The sequence below is a fragment of the Larus michahellis genome, chromosome 9 (assembly GCF_964199755.1).
Source record: "Larus michahellis chromosome 9, bLarMic1.1, whole genome shotgun sequence".
NCBI lineage: Eukaryota > Metazoa > Chordata > Aves > Charadriiformes > Laridae > Larus > Larus michahellis.
The window spans coordinates 42,858,317-42,875,067 of NC_133904.1; the positions used below are offsets into that span (position 1 = coordinate 42,858,317).

Below are 16,751 nucleotides of genomic sequence, written 5' to 3' on the forward strand. Positions count from 1 at the left end.
AAACAACCACCAGCTAAAAATGACTTTAATTCAGCTTGCACTGAATTTGAACTAGCCCTATAGGCAAGAAAGGTCCCTTGTCTTATTAGAAGTTTCATGTGCTGTCAGGTCCCTGATGGATCCTATTTCTAATTTTTATCAGATTGAACGAAACATAAAGAGAGAGTGATTTATGACTATCTTGCATCTTGCCTAATCACTCCAAGGAGTGTTCATACACATTTTGCGTTCACTTTATAAGGTGTAAATGACTATACATGATGGAAGCCAAGTGAGAAGTAGAACTGTATTCTTTTGTTATGTGTGCTAAACCACAATGATTTGTGAGTCCTGTCAGTGCATGTTCTTACAAATACAAAACCACTCCAGTCCAAAAGCCAGCATGATCAGCAAACTACTATAAAAATAAGAACATTTCCTCTGCCTGTAACAGGAATATACAGTTGCTGGGACTTAGTTAAACTGCAATGATCACCTACCGAAGCTAAAAATATGTGTTTTATTGGTACATAAGAGCCCATTAAGACCAGAGTATTCATTATTTAAACAGAATCACTGATTGCTGGTAGCTTTAACTGAAAATGCCTTTTCTCAAAGAGCCAGTACATCTATATAGCAACTTTCTTAATTCAATGATATATGGTTGAGTGTTGCTGCTAGTGCCCTAAGATTTAAGAACTTCTCATAAAATGCCCTGGAAATTGCTCCCTGGTAGCTTGCTCATCCTTCACAGAGCCCTACTGTAAAGAGCAGAAACATACGTGTGTGTGTATGGTATGAAAGAGACGCACACATGGAGTGAGAAAGAGCTCTTAATCAACAGGATGGCAAAGCCTTGATACATAGGTGCAAAATATTCCCATGTGTCTAGAAATCATTTGGCACATTCCTAGTTATTTCCCCCCTGTCAGACCTTCTCAAGGATTGCAATTAAAAATCATAATCTTTTTAGCATGTACAAACCTCCCCAAGGCTAGGAGCACTATGCATTGAGTATGATTGTGATATTATTTGGCAGCTATTCATAGACAACACATTAATTTATGGAAACTGGATGAAACTTGGGGAGTGCAATCATTAGGGACACATGAGAAATCGAAAGCTTTCCTCAATGTTACTGACCTTTTTTATAGCTATGATTAGGGGCAACTTGAATTCTATTATCTCTTTCATCGCCCTTTGTACTGTCCTAGTCTTCTTACTGACTGTATACAGTGATTTTGTTAAACTTGCATTTTCAAACGGATATAAAAATAACTTACTTTACAGGAATGTTTCTCAATTTTGTCTTTTCAGCAGCCTGTAAACAGAAGAGGGGTGGGGGAAACAAACAATTAAGCACCACACCAAAGCACAACAAAGCCACAAGCAAACATCAACCTGCAGATGCTCTTCAGAAGCGCGCAGCCAGGCAGCCCGCCACAGCTGGGGCAGAGGGCTGCAGGAGCTGGACCCTTTCAGAGACATAGCGCTACAGGTTTTAAATGCTTCTGCCCCAGTTTGTGATATCAGCGTGGTTTGTTTATTTTTAATGGCTACGAGCGTTTAGGAACTGCTCATTCAGGGTGATTACTTCATTTCCCGCTCGGAGGTCTGGCCCCTTTGCCACAAGCTATCTGTCCATATCTGGAACAAGAACAACAACAGGAAAAAATAAAGGGAAGAACGGACTCAGTTTCCAAAACAGTTTTTATTCGCCAACAACAGAAAAGGGCAAGGGATGACCAAATGTTCAGATCAATTTCCTCTTGTGAAACCTTTGAGAAAACACACTCCAAATCATCTAAATGAGTAAATCTTTGGGCCTCTCGGCCTGCACCACCTCAGACATGGAGCCTGGTTCCAGTTTATTGCTGAACCCATTGATCTGTGTACAGTCCATTTATCATTCATGAAAAGAGCCAGTGATCTTCACAGTATATTAGAAGAAACAACTCAGATCATCTGTCAACGGCCCTCTTATTTCTGTTTCCCTCTCCACAGGGATTTCATCTCCTTCGATTCTTCTTGAATTAAAATGTTGCTAAGCAACACAGCTGGGGGCACCGATGGCAGAGCCGCGCCAGTCTATCACACTGGTTAAGCCGCTTGAGATTTTAGTGGAGATTTTTTTTTTTAATGCTTCTGTGGCATAATTATGTAATCTGAACCACCCTTGCATCCCCCCTCTGATTGTTTTCAGAATAGGTAAATAACGTTTTAATGCAAGAGGGCTTGAAATATCACCTTCAGATAAACTAGTGTCATATCATTTCAGAGAATTCCTCCTAGCGTTTGCAGAACGAGACTGTAATAGATTTAAATGTGGAAAGCGGTCAGATGGTTAGTGAGATTACAAGCACGGATAGCGGTGAAAGGCAGAATTAAGACAACTGATCCATAAACCTATTATAGTATGGAAAGTTTTAGTGCTTAATTACCTTCAGAGATATTTTTATAAAGCCTACCAAAATTGAAGAGAAGGGTTTTGGTGAGGAACTTTAACCTCTGCTATGCTTAGGGATGGGAATAAAATGGTTCCCACATAGGAACTGCTAATACTAGTGGTCCTGAAAGACGGTCACATAAGCCCTTGAGGAATTAAATCCTTTATGAAAACTGACTAATTTTTGAAACCTCTGGGACCTGCACAACTGGGTTCCAAATTTTGCCAGAATGAGTTTTCCTTTGGGCTCTACAGTGGGGCTAGTTTTTCAAAATACCTGCTATTTTGGCATTTTGCCTCCAATCATAGCAAAGATAAAATCTGTGTTTAAATCCATGGAAATCCCTAATAATGGGTTTAAAATTTGGGAGAAAGAATTAGAGCTTGTGAGAGCCGAGATGGGGAAACAGCAATCCTCTGCGCCGGCTCCCAGCGTGCGAAGAAAAATGTGTTTGTTTCATTTGGATTATATTTTCCATCTAAAGAATAAATCAATGAATGCATGATAGGAAACAATTATATTAATTGTACAGTAGGGTTGCTAAATAAAACACTTAAACCTCAGGAAATGCTAGACTTAAGATTGCACAAGTAAGTGTTACAGACCCAAACCTAATTATGTCCTCTCAAACAAGCCTATGATGAAATGGGGTCCCTGCCTCATTAGTGAGATAATGCGAGTTGTGCCTCTTTCCAATGATACTCTCCCAAATCTCCCTTTTTCAGATGCCACGTGCAAATGCAGATCAGAAGCATGTTATTAAGAAATCTATCTGAGTAATAAACTACATGTAACAACACACAAATGCTTCATTTAAAATGAATTAAAATGCCATCAAAAATGGCATTTCGGTTTCCCAAGCCCCCCACTAAATGCCAAGTTTCACTCCCATCCTGCAGGGAACTAGAATTATTTTTAAAGCTCATAAACAGCCTTCCACAACAGCAGAAGTTTTTTTGACTGTACAGTGATATTTTGCTTGATCCTTCTATATAGCAAATAGCTGGACTGTAACAATTCTGAGTTCAAGCATGTGAAAGTTGCATTTAAATCAGGTTTTTTTTCCCCTGAATTATTCAAAAATCACTACACAAAAACTGATATCAAAACACAGATAAAGAAAAGAAAACAGCAGAGTGGAGAGTGTCTAGGACCACAAGTAAATAATAATAATGCAGTCAATTCTAATACAAAGCAAAGCAGAAGATATTCTGGAGAGCACGTGCGTGATAGTGCGAGCTAAACTGTTTACATGAAAGATTAAAGAAGAAGAAGATATTTCAGGGGGTGAGAACTGGCAATGTCGAAGTCGTAGAATATTAAAGAGCAGAGGCTAAATTGGATGTTTGATTTTTGACTACTTTGCTACGCTGATGGCAACTGCTTACCCTGAAAGAAACACGGTAGATTTAGGAAGAAAGAATTATAGATATATTTTATTTTCGTTGACCAAGAACTTTCCAGCATATACCTTTCCTTAAGATTTTTACATGGAGAATTTCCACTTTTTTTTCCCCTTTGTTACTGGGAGAAGGCACTTTCCTAATTCTTAAGAAAAGGCATGCACTGGAGGGACAGTGTCCTTCACACACACGCTCACTCATCCAGAGTTTTAAACAAATATTGCAAATGTTCAGGCTAATCTATATGCCAGGGTAGTTTAATGTTCGATGATCAAGCAACTGGTCATTTCCTATTACAAATGATTCAGTTTGCCTCTGAGCGGGACCATGGTGATGTCAAACACAGCACAGAATACATCAGGGGTTCCGTCTGAGAAAGAAATGCAGGATCTGTCCTTCTGCTTTTATTTGTCTTGTAGGTGTTGCTCATTCATTTTTCAAAGCGTATTTGTTGTGATATCACGAGCATGCCCAGTGGCAGGAGATAAAGGAAGGCAAAATCAAAGTGACATTGAGTAACTCTACACATTAAGCTTTGATGCAGAAACATATTGTTTGAAAATATTTGGTGTGCAGCAGGTCTGTCAATTAGAGCTAATTATTTTTCTCTGATCAGGAAGAATGCAATCTTGTTTTAGGCAGGTTTCTTTGAAATGTACGTCTTTTATATAACTTCATTACAGGAAAATACTTCTTCCAAATTACTTTTTTTCTGGGCTGCTTAGCTATTGACTCAAATTGTCTGTGTTGAGTAGTTCTCTCTGCTTTGATAATTAACTTTTGATCATTACTGAATTTAGCAGCTCTAGTCAGATGTGTTCATAGCCATCCTCCTCAACTATTTCAGTGTTCATCGCCTTTAATCTTTGAACAAAATGATCTCATTGAGCCTCCATCAGCCTTGCTACTCAGTTAATAATTCCTGTTTCTCATCTTTATGACTGAGTTTGATTTGTTTTAGACTTGATGCGAGCTTTTGATTATTAATTTAAGATATTTCAAAGACAAACATGTTTTAAGAATTATTTTTTTATCTTCTATTCCTAGGCCTTTACAAATAAGAAACTGGTTTTAACTTCACAATGATTCCTAAACTTCATGTATTAAAAGTACTGTCTAGAAACAGAGCAGGTAGGAGGTCCCTAAACCATGATACATGAGCCCTGAGTGGGAGATGATGCTGCAAAAGGGTGGAATGAAATTGGACTGGAATAACGTAATATTCAATGGGTGTTAAGAGAATTACATCATGGGACCTTTGCTAATTTTTAGCCTGAAAACATGCATTAAAATAATTTAGGATGATTAGAAAATGGAAGCCAGAGTGAACTAGACAATCATTGCACTTTAATTTGTAATTTCCTTCTGATTTTTTTTTTTTTTAACAATTATGGCCTTTCCGTAATTGTGCCTCTGCTCTCTAAGACCTTATTTCAACAGCCAACTCTAGTGTTGAATAAGAGAGAAGAAGATGAAGAATACATGAAAAGTAGCAAGATACAGAGGATCATCCATCAGAGAGTATTTGCCCAGGGAAGCTTTCCCATGACTTTTATAACTGAATGACTCCTACCTCTTATGTTGCATTACACCTGATTTTGGCACTAGTTTTAGCATTAGTTCAAGAGCCACCGGCAGTATGCTTTACCTGATCTGCAGTGTGGATATGCCCAAAAACTTATTTTGTTAGCAGGCAACTATTACACAAAAACATCTTCGTCAGCGACATGGACAGTGGCATAGAGTGCACCCTCAGCAAGTTTGCCGACGACACCAAGCTGTGTGGGGCGGCTGACACGCTGGAGGGAAGGGATGCCATCCAGAGGGACCTTGACAGGCTGGAGAGGTGGGCCCATGCCAACCTCATGAAGTTCAACAAGACCAAGTGCAAGGTCCTCCATCTGGGTCGGGGCAATCCCAAGCACCGATATAGGCTGGGCAGTGACTGGCTTGAGAGCAGCCCTGAAGAAAAGGACTTGGGGGTGCTGGTGGACGAGAGGCTCAATATGAGCTGTCAGTGCGTACTAGCAGCCCACAAAGCCAATCGTATCCTGGGCTGCATCAGGAGAAGTGTGGCCAGCAGATCGAGGGAGGTGATTCTCCCCCTCTACTCCACTCTCGTGAGACCCCACCTGGAGCACTGCATCCAATTCTGGAGCCCCTACTACAAGAAAGATATGGACGTGCTGGAACATGTCCAGAGAAGAGCCACGAGGATGATCAGAAGGCTGAAGCACCTCTCCTGTGAGGACAGACTGAGAGAGTTGGGGTTGTTCAGCCAGAAAAAAAGAAGGCTCTGAGGAGACCTTATAGTGGCCTACCAGTATCTTAAAGGGGCCTACAAGAAAGCTGGGGAGGGACTTTTTAGGATGCCGGGTAATGGTAGGACTAGAGGGAATGGATTAAAACTAGAGATGGGATGATTCAGACTGGACATTAGGAAGAAGTTGTTCACCATGAGGGTGGTGAGACACTGGAACAGGTTGCCCAGAGAGGTGGTGGAAGCCCCATCCCTGGAAGTTTTTAAGGCCAGGCTGGATGGGGCTCTGATCAACCTGATCTAGTGGGAGGTGTCCCCGCCCATGGCAGGGGGCTTGGAACTAGATGATTTTTAAGGTCCCTTCCAACCCTAACAATTCTTATGATTCTATGATTCTAATAACACAAACTTTTTCTAGATTGTGCACAAGGACTGCAAAATGTGACAAATGATGCTTTTCTTCATCACTATCAATTACTGGACTGGCTTTTGGATAGAAAGAACCAGAAAAAGTACTCCAGTCAGTACAACTTTCCTACACCACAAAGACCTGAGGAGAACGAGCTCACAGGCTGGCTCAAAAACACCAAAGTAAAATAACTGGCATCTGCAGAAGGCAAATGAGATTTTTTGTGTTACGGGGAAGTGTCTGCTACCCAAAGAAAAAATATATTTTCCATTGCATAACTGAAAATCCAGGATTTTCAGGGAAAAGCATTTGATTTCAAGAAAGTGGGATTAGACAAAAGGTATTTTTTAAGAATGCCTCCTCACCTCTTGATTCAGAAGCGCTGATCAGCCACCCAAGAAGGCAATTGCTGAGCCTCAAAGAGTGTCTTAGGGTGAGACAGATGGCACTTCATGCCACTGAACATGTTGGCAGAAGAAGGAAGGCCTTCATGCTTTAACTTTTTTCATGAGCTGCTACAAATCTAACAGGTTAATCTCCCAGTTTCTCACCAGCTCTGTATGCTTGGATGAATAGCTAAGCGACTTGACACAAGTTTACAACCCCCATGCTGTTCTCCTGACCTGTACGTATAGAAGAGACTCCTTAGAGACCCAATTCAACAGTCCAATAAAAACAAAGACCCTTTCCCACGTTAGTTGAGTTCTATATATGTTTTGTATATATATATGTCTTTGTAGATTATGATTTGTCTTGGAAGTTATACCATTCTCTTATTTATACAGAATGCCTTACCTATGATCCTAAGTAACAAACCAAAACCCACTACTTATTGACTGCACTATATATTGTGCTCTGATTCTGTGATGATACAGTTGGTACTAACTATGAATTCCTGTGGAGAATGAGAATGTAGTGGCAGCAAACGAACCATCAGAATTGTGCTGACAATCAGAAAGCCCAAATCCGAGGGCTGAAGGATTAGTATGTGATGATACATGCATAAATATGTGTGTTGTGTTCCTTTTTTTTTTCTTTCTTTACTTCATTGGTTATGCTCTCCTCTACCTGTCCCCTAATGTCAACAGAGGAGATTGTATTTCTTTCTTGCTAATTGCCTTTGACGTGAAGTTGGCAACCTTGTATTTGAGATTCTGTGTGTGATATTCCGGGTCAGGCTCACCTCGAGGACAAAAAGCCCAACGTTACTGTACCTAGGACCAAAAACAATGGAGAAGATACTCTCCTCATCATGTCGTTTTTTTAAAAAATGAGTATTTTTCCTTCAGAAGCCAAACATGTGGGATGGATCAGCTAAGACCCATTTTTTGAAATATCAAGTCACCAAGCATGTGATATCTACAAATCAGAATGGTTCATTGAACTCTTGTGGTGTACGAACCACAGCGAGCTTCTCATCATTGCTTTGAGCAATGCAGTAACCTTCATGGCTTCACAGAGAGATGCTCAAGAATACTTGAAATACTGGAAATTTAATTTCAATTGGTGCAGTGGAGGCTCAGTAAAATGAAAAGCGGAGTTTAAGTGACCAAATCTAAAACAGTCTGTCTGTGGGCTGGGAGTCACCTTCATCCTTGATGTGAGTGAACTGCTTTTAACTGAGCAACAATATGGATATATTGGGGCTTCTGTCAGCATTTTTTCCTAAATTCCTATGTTTTCATCAGGCCAGTGGTGGAAATCAAACTAAGGAAGTGTGCAATGAAAAAGGTGGCCACTTGTCCTTGAATCATTCCACATTTTTTTTAAAAACGAAAAAAGAGCTACACACACAGAGTGCGTACTAAGCTCTGAGGAGTGCCTGTTGCTTGTGTAAATGACATACCTGAGTTGGTTTTAAATCACCTAGTGTGGGTACTACGAACATTGTTGCTTTTGTCGCACAGGCTTCAGCTTACTCAGCGTCTGGTGAACTTTACAATACAAACTGTTGCGGCTATCTGTCAGTGAACACTTATTTCAGAGATAACTCACATAATACGTATGCTTATTTTAGAACTTCAGTACCAATGTACCTTGACAGAAGAGACTTGGAACAGTGCCTTCCTTCCCCAATTACTTTTGATATACACTGGATTCTCTCAAAAATGCTTTTGATGGGAAGTTGCTAATTGTCCTAATTTTAACTCCTCCATCCAACAAAGAAGAAACTGTAACATGACATCACAAATTCTACTGATTCTACTTTTGTCATCCTTCGAAACATTGTCAAGTTCCTTTACAAAAGCTAATCAATGTCTCACGAAGTCTCGTAGATTCAAATGCTCTGGCAATACCAATTGACTTGGTCATTGCAGAGTTCTATGGCAGAGAACAGAACTCCTGATTTTTCATAAGAATCGTTTTATTTGGAAAACAAATATACAGCTCTGGTGACAGAAAAAGTTGGTAAAATTGCCCTGAATGGTCCATGTTTAAGAAAAAAATTCTAAATTGAAATTCTGGTTTGAAACATCATTTCCTAGCAAATAATTTGTTACAAATTCATTACAAATGACCTAGGTTTAGTGGATGATAATCCTCTTGTGAAAATATAAAACATCCAGCTAGGAATAAAACTCAGTATTTGTTGTCGTCTTATTTACTGATGATTTTTCTAAAATGTGTGTTTGGTTCAACCCTCCAGATGGCTAATAAATCAAAAAAATCCATTATTTGTTGGGTTTACTCCATAGCCGCATTTCAACATGTTAATCACATGATTAAAAATCTTGAGGAGGCAAAAGAAAGAGAGAAAAGGCCAGGAAACATTTATAAGAGAAACAAAAAGTCTTCTCTAAACATCCCTCAAGAAATAAGCAGCAAAAGGCTAGATTCAAACAATATCCTGTGACCTCGTTGTGCAGCTGCAGACAGTCTCCACGACCTGTGCGTTCCTCAGTTTCCCAGTTCTAACGGAAGGAGAGTAATTCTTCGTATCCCCATTGCTAAAACTTATCTGAACAGTGCTGGTATTTTGAGGTCTTACAATGAGGTGTACTTTAAGTGTGCAACGTTTACACGAGTTATAACTTGCTGTGTCAAAATGGGAAGGAGGATTTGCAGACATCTTCGAGACAGTCCCCGTACCCTTGCCCATTTGCAGTTTATGCCCTCAGATTTTCCTTTGTGGCAGAGGCCTTTAACTCATTCCTTCGGGAGTCCAACCTATCCTTAGTCTCCTCCCTGCTCTAAATCAATGAATAGTTTCCTAGACTTGAGAAGCAAAAGGGCAGAGTCAAAGAGTACCAGCAGCGGCAGCGCTGGGAAGACACGAATTGGTGTTGCTATTGTTCATGGTGCACATTTATTTCCTGTGCAGGACTAAAGACTTCAAGGATTTTAATTTATACTGAACATTACGTCTATACTGAATGTTAAATCTATTACAAACAGGCAGCAGAGGTAACAGAGGTAAACATACATGAAATAACTCTTTGCTGACCTTGGCCTGGTTTAGTACATTGCTCCGATGACTTCGTGAATTACTAAATTGCACAGCTCCAAAAATTACACTTGCCATGAATTGCCATGAAATTGGTAATTTTGTAAAGCAGGTACGGTCCCTGTGAGAGCACCCTGCCCAAATCAATTACGCTGTCACACTGTGGTCCTGACCTGTCCCTGTGAGCAGGCAGAAAGTCTGTTCTGGGAAGATTCATCCTGCTGGCATAGAATGGAGCACCTCCAACCCCAGCAAACCTTGCAGTGGCAGATGAATTCATGGTAAGAAAAATTAAGGTGTTTAGTTCTCATTATGGTTCTCCTCCTGGAACTTCTCCAGGGGAGATCAACTTTCACTTTGCCCCTTACTCTGGCTGACAGAAGCCAATTACTGGATTTATCATGCCCTTTTCATCACCTACTTTACGCTTGTTCTGGCCACCTATGAGTCCCTCCTTCAGACTTTCGCAAACACACTCCCCACCCACCCCCCCAGTCTCAAAGCCAGCGCTAGCACTATCCTCTACTGGTGTAAAAAACTCCCAAGAATTTAGATTCTGAAGTTCACAGACAGTTGCTTGGGCTTTTACAAAAGAGTGACACTGCAGATGGCCAGCGTAAGAAAGCCAAACACTTTCTTTACCAAAATGCTTCACAAGGCATGCATGATAAAAATCATACTCTCCTATTGTGGAGCAAAGGGAGATAAATGTTACCTATGTGGTCGGATTAGTGAATGTTGAGCACTGAGATGGCCCACAGATATCACAGACTTCAGATTTATTTTTATAGGACAGTATGGTCAAGTCTGGCTTTTCTCTTAACAATGGCGATGCTGGTGTCAATCAGTTATCTCACCTGCTGCTGCCTCTGCTTGCTGCCAAAACAATACAGGGCTCTTGCGTAAGTGGCATACACAGCAAGAGGCCTTAGGGAAATATATTCTTCCTCCACGCTTAGAATAAAGACTCCTTCACCAAAAAGATATGCGCACAAGCATGTGCACACAGAGAGTACGTGGCCCGTCCTGTGAACTCAAAGCTGCATCTCCCTCCTCCCTCATGCCCCCGAAAGGCTGGCAGATCTCCAGCAATCTGGTCTTTACAGCCGTACTGAGGAACGACTAGCCTTTCCACCTTTATTTAATTAGTGACGGAGGCATCAGGTCTTTTTAAAGCTTCTCCTTCAAGTGAATGATGTCTTATGGTATGGCTGACAGAGCCTGGCTGCTTCAGGCTGGTGGCATGAAAAACTAAACCCAAGAGAAGCACATGTTTAAGAGAGCACTGAGGGGCTATGAAGTGCCTTCTTACTTACGGGGAAGTAAGGAGAGGGAATCTTGCAGCTGCATTTATCCATCTTTTCAACTAAGGCATTTCATTCCTCCTTTGTTAGGGCTGCCTGCCTGTCAGTATTTTCTTTTCCTGTATTATTTTCTCTACTGCGGCAGAGGGTTTTTGAGACATGGAGCTGCCAGTACATACTAGGCAACCCATGGAAAAGGCAAAGGCAAGTCAGTTGGAGGGACGGGGCTCCTCCAGCTGCTGTGCCAGCCCAGGCAGCTGCTGCCCCAGAGCCCAGGTAAGAGAGCACGGCTGGAACTGCAGGGGCAAACTTCTTGTTGTTGATCTGTAGTACTGTGCACTCTACAGCAACCATTTGTCCTGAGGGTTGTATTAATCCCCTTCCTCACTGATGGACGACCTCCACAATAACAACATGTGCAGAAACAATTACATGAGGTTCTGTGAATTTGAACAAGTTGAAAGCTTTAGATAACACTGTGTATTTTAGTGGTGTGCCATGTTTTTCGCTCATAACTGCAGCAAGCTCAGCCCAGATCTCCGAGTAGTTACTGAAAGCTTCTGCTGATAATAAACAATACATGATATGAACCTATGTCATTACTATGTGAATTATGACCTTAGACATGTCAGCCATCAAATCTCTTATTACCAAAGATTTGTCTAATGGAAGCTGGAGTATTCCTTTTACACAGTTGATGATAAATGTTTTTTTCAACTAGTGTTGTGGAATAAAATAATTTGAATATCAATTAAAATGGACTGAGGTAGCAAGAAGAGATATATATTCACAAAAGGATTTTTCATGGTTATAGACTGACAAGGTTAGAGAATGACTGTATTATCCTAATCGCTTCTGTTTTCATTAATGGCTTAATGAAGACATTTCCCTACAATTACAAACCACAACTATAGATCTTAAACAATGGAATGTGTGTTCTTTATCAAAGCACATGCTGCTGGGGCTACAACTGATGCTGCATCACTCGGGGATTTCAATGGAACCCAATGACAGACAAACTGTTTACATTAAAAGACTCTATCAAAGTTATTTTGCACCTAATTTCATCCTAATCCATCCGATTTTTCTATAGCTTTGACAAGATGACCTCTCTCACTGTGTGTGCAGTATTGATGTCATTACTGAAGAGCTATTCTTCAGCCTTTTTGCTGATAACAAAGCAAATGGAAATGTAGAGAAACCTTGGGGAGGTAAACAGCTTGTTCAGGATCCGGCTAAAAAACGGGAAAAATTACAACAGGAAAGGATATCTGTTGTTATAAGGTAAGCGGTCACTGTTCCACTTTAAAAAGTGTTTACATGATATGATGAAGGCATATTGTGTCTGAGAATTTCATAAACTTTTCTAAAATTTAACTTGAGGAAAGGGTTTGAAAGCTCAGTATGCATTATAAGAATTCAAAGCTCAGCCTATGGCTGATCACCTTTAAAGTCAAACATTTTCTATGCAATTACCTTATACTAATGTAGCGAAAAAGAACTATGGTTGTGTAAAATACAAGTGATAGAGCAGGGCCATGGATTACATGCATGTCTTGTGTTTGTATGGTTATCAGAGAAATGGCAGTAAAGTGGCAATCATTAAGGGAAGGGGGAAAAAAAATCAAATAGAAAAGAAAAACATCTTATTGATTTGTTCTGCCAAAACCACTACATACATAAAATACTGAAAATGGAGCAGGTCTGCAACTAGTATCAAAGTTTCTTTGGTTCAAAAACACACAGAACGCTAGCAATGTGCTTTAAATTAAGTACGCGTTTCAAAGGTTAACAGGACTATTCCTTAGGCAGAAGAACAAAGAGGAGCTGGTTAAAGAAAACTGGGTACACTACAGCTACTTAAAATACTGTATCCAGGCACAACTCGTCTGGATGCCTTTGAGCTCAAAGCTAATTTGAATTATACAGAGGTGCTTTAAAGAACAAAAATACTAACCTGTGTTTTATCTAAGCTCTTTTAGCTGAACCAAGCTACTAATTAAAAATCTTCACTACTCTTCCTAATTTCTGATTTATTTTTTTAAGATGAATAAAGCCATCTAAAATCTCTGTCCTTCCTCACAGAAACCTGTTAACATTAACATCTCTGAAATGCCTTGTCATCTAACAGTTTTACTCATAACATGTCATCTGCCTTGACTGTATCTCTTGTAGCCCATCTAAAAATATTGTGCAGTAGGACTTCTGAATGCAATACTGATGCATATGCCAACGTTCCTCTCAGTGACAATACTACAAGAGTTTACAATCTGGGCAATCCTTAAATGTAACAATATTTCTCAAATAATACATTAAACAGATGTGTATCTGATATTATAAATATGTGACATAAAAATCTATTGGGTTGGTCATCGTGCATATTAAAAACCATTCAAGTAGGTCAAATTGTGGATAACTTAAAACTTTAAAGACAGCAATTTTAATAAAACTGTCAATACAATTTTCGTTGTAAAAACATTTGAGACTGATTATGCTGCTTATATTGAAAAAGAAACACAAGGTCTATATCTTTAGATCTTTTATTGAACAGTGAGCACAGCATCAATAACTGCTTCTCAGCTGTAAATGAAAATTGATTCCAGATCTAACCTGTCGTTTTCTGTGTGTCTTTAATCCCAAATCACCCACAATGAGACATAAGAATCAGCATTTTGTCTATGGGACAAAGCATGTGTCATATGGCCAGCCCCAAAGTGTTTACACTGAAGATACTGTGGGGTGTGTTTACATGTGTTAGATGTAGGCGATAACTGCAGTGTCTACAAGTGAGGACCAAAAAGTGATGACGGGAGTTTGCAGCTGGGGTGGAGCGACTTGTAACTTGCCTCGTGCTCTACAGCAAAAATCAATATGGTCCAAAGCTTTACAGAGCTGAAGTCTGAAGGGACCTGCAATGAACATCTCATTGGACCTCCTGCACTTCACAACCCAAAAGAATTTACTTCTACAACAAACCCGCAAGTGCCAGAAGTCTAAAAGGAGAGGGAAACCACAAGGTTTCCATGCAATTTGCAGCAGTTTGGATTTCCAGTCAGCTCTCTCTTGCTGAAGCCTCTTAAGCCCTCTGGGGCAAAATGAAAGTGTACAGCCTCCTTTCAGGAGTCTTTTTCTTGGTCATATGTTGCTAGGCTATCGTCATGCATGCCTTAACTCTTTTTGGACGAACCAAAGAAGTCCTAACACATATATAAAGGAGGGTTCTCCAGATCATGTTTAAAACTCTTAGGAATAATTTCCAGTTATTCAAAATCCCGTTTGAAAAGCGAATGCTAAAAATGGGCAGCACATTCAATAACAGCCTTGAGAATACTATCTGTAGAATAAACACCTTCCACTGACTTCAACCTGGTCGTTCTCATCTTATGCAGAAATCCGGCTCAGCTTCTTAATTATAGAAGTGACTGGAGCTATCATGTGTCTTGGGTTTCTCCTCAGCAGTGGGGAGAAAAGGAAGGAGATGTTTAAAGAAAGAGCACAAGGTCCATAGACCCCTAAATGTCTCTCCCTGTCAGAATGCACGTGTATGTACAGCTGAATTACAACGGTCATTTGACTGCAAAATCTTTAAGTTAAAAAAAAAATAATTTTTCTAACCTTGAGCTCCACAGCTGCACATTCAACATTGTAACATTCACAACTGTAATTGCCTTGATCTATCCCTCATGAATGAATACTTCATATACTTTTTGGAAAAAATATTTTGTAGTCAAAAACCACTGCAGTTACTTTGTTGATATTTATGTGCCTGCGCAGTGGACCAGATCAACATTTCTTTCCATTTCCAATCCCCTCTCTTTAAAGAGATATGGCAGAAGCTGCTAAAGTGTGAAGGCACTGCCAGTGTAACGCGTGAGTGCTGCAGCAGAGCCATGCTGCTCGGCTTTGCAAGGCCTTCGTCTGGGATGCAGTGTGCTACAAAAATCTAAAGGACAGACACATGCAGTCTTTCATTCAGGAAACCTAAAAAGCTGTGGTATTCTTTCCTAGAATATGTATAACTTTGTCTATGCCCTCTATTTGTAATACAAATAAAAGAGGTGCAACCATACGTGTGTGAGGTACATAGGAAAGGTGAAGGTTTCCCTTGGAGTGCAGGGCATTTAAGAAATACGCTCGGTGCACTTCCTGTCCAGACAATTAATTTATTTCTTATGTGACTGGAAGTGTTCATTTTTGGAATCCCTAAATATTCAGACCATAATCTGTTTCTTAAGAAGGTATTTGGGAGATCTTAGGAGATTTGAATCAATTTTAGAATCATAGAATCATAGAATCATAGAATTGTTGAGGTTGGAAGGGACCTTTAAGATCATCGAGTCCAACCTTTAGCCTACCCTGACAAGAGCCACTTCTAAACCATGTCCCTCAGTGCCCCATCTACCCTTTTTTTAAACACCTCCAGAGATGGTGAATCCACCACCTCCCTGGGCAGCCTATTCCAATGTTTAATAACCCTTTCAGTGAAAAAATGTCTCCTAATATCTAATCTAAACCTCCCCTGACGTAACTTGAACCCGTTTCCCCTCGTCCTATCACTTGTCACCAGGGAGAAGAGGTCAGCCCCCATCTCTCTACAACCTCCTTTCAGGTAGTTGTAGAGGGTGATAAGGTCTCCCCTCAGCCTCCTCTTCTCCAGGCTAAACAACCCCAGCTCCCTCAGTCGTTCTTCATAAGGTTTGTCCTCCAGACCCCTCACCAGCTTTGTAGCCCTTCTCTGGACACGCTCCAACACCTCAATGTCCCTCTTGTAGCGAGGGGCCCAAAACTGAACGCAGTACTCGAGGTGGGGCCTCACCAGTGCCGAGTACAGGGGGATGATCACTTCCCTAGTCCGGCTCACCACACTATTCCTGATACAGGCTAGGATGCTGTTGGCCTTCTTGGCCACCTGGGCACACTGCTGGCTCATATTCAGCCATTATATTTTAATCACTTAGAGTGAGATGAAGCTCACACTGCTAAAAGGAAAAACATTTTCTCTGTACTACAAAATTTTGAGAAACTACACGAACAGTCCTTATTGTGCTTTCTTATCTATCTGCAGTTAATGCTGTGAATGGTACTACGGGAAAGTCACCTGGAGTTTTGGTGCAGTCTGAGGCTTCCTACAGCTCGGGCACATCACCACCACAACAAGGACTCAGGCTGCAGGCCCTGAACTGGGAGCAATGGGATGCTGTTCATGAGCATCACGAGCATGATGCTGCCTTTGAGCAAGAGGCACACACGTACCACACAACAGCAATGATGTTTTGAGAGCTACCAATACTCCACTGTGCACTGTAGACGTAACCATGTCTTTCCTGCTTGGGATTAGCATGGGAGATGACACCTACTCAAGTCAGTGAGGGCTTTTTGTTTGATGACACCAAACGCTGGTCCAGACGTTTGCTTCTTCATTGAGCAATGATACATGATTTCATGTTAGCAGTGTAAATTTGGAACAAGTCTACTGAATTCACTAGAAAACTACTACTGTAGGA

General features: G+C 40.6%; 1 protein-coding gene across 3 annotated transcripts in view; it reads right to left on the bottom strand.

The window, feature by feature from the left end:
* AFF2 (ALF transcription elongation factor 2) overlaps nt 1-16,751 on the bottom strand; it is a 346,222-nt gene that overhangs the window by 73,463 nt on the left and 256,008 nt on the right. For all 3 annotated transcript variants that reach the window (XM_074599583.1, XM_074599581.1, XM_074599582.1), the window contains exon 9: nt 1,263-1,300. In XM_074599583.1, the coding sequence (XP_074455684.1) occupies nt 1,263-1,300 (38 nt within the window). The remainder of the gene's footprint in view (nt 1-1,262; nt 1,301-16,751) is intronic.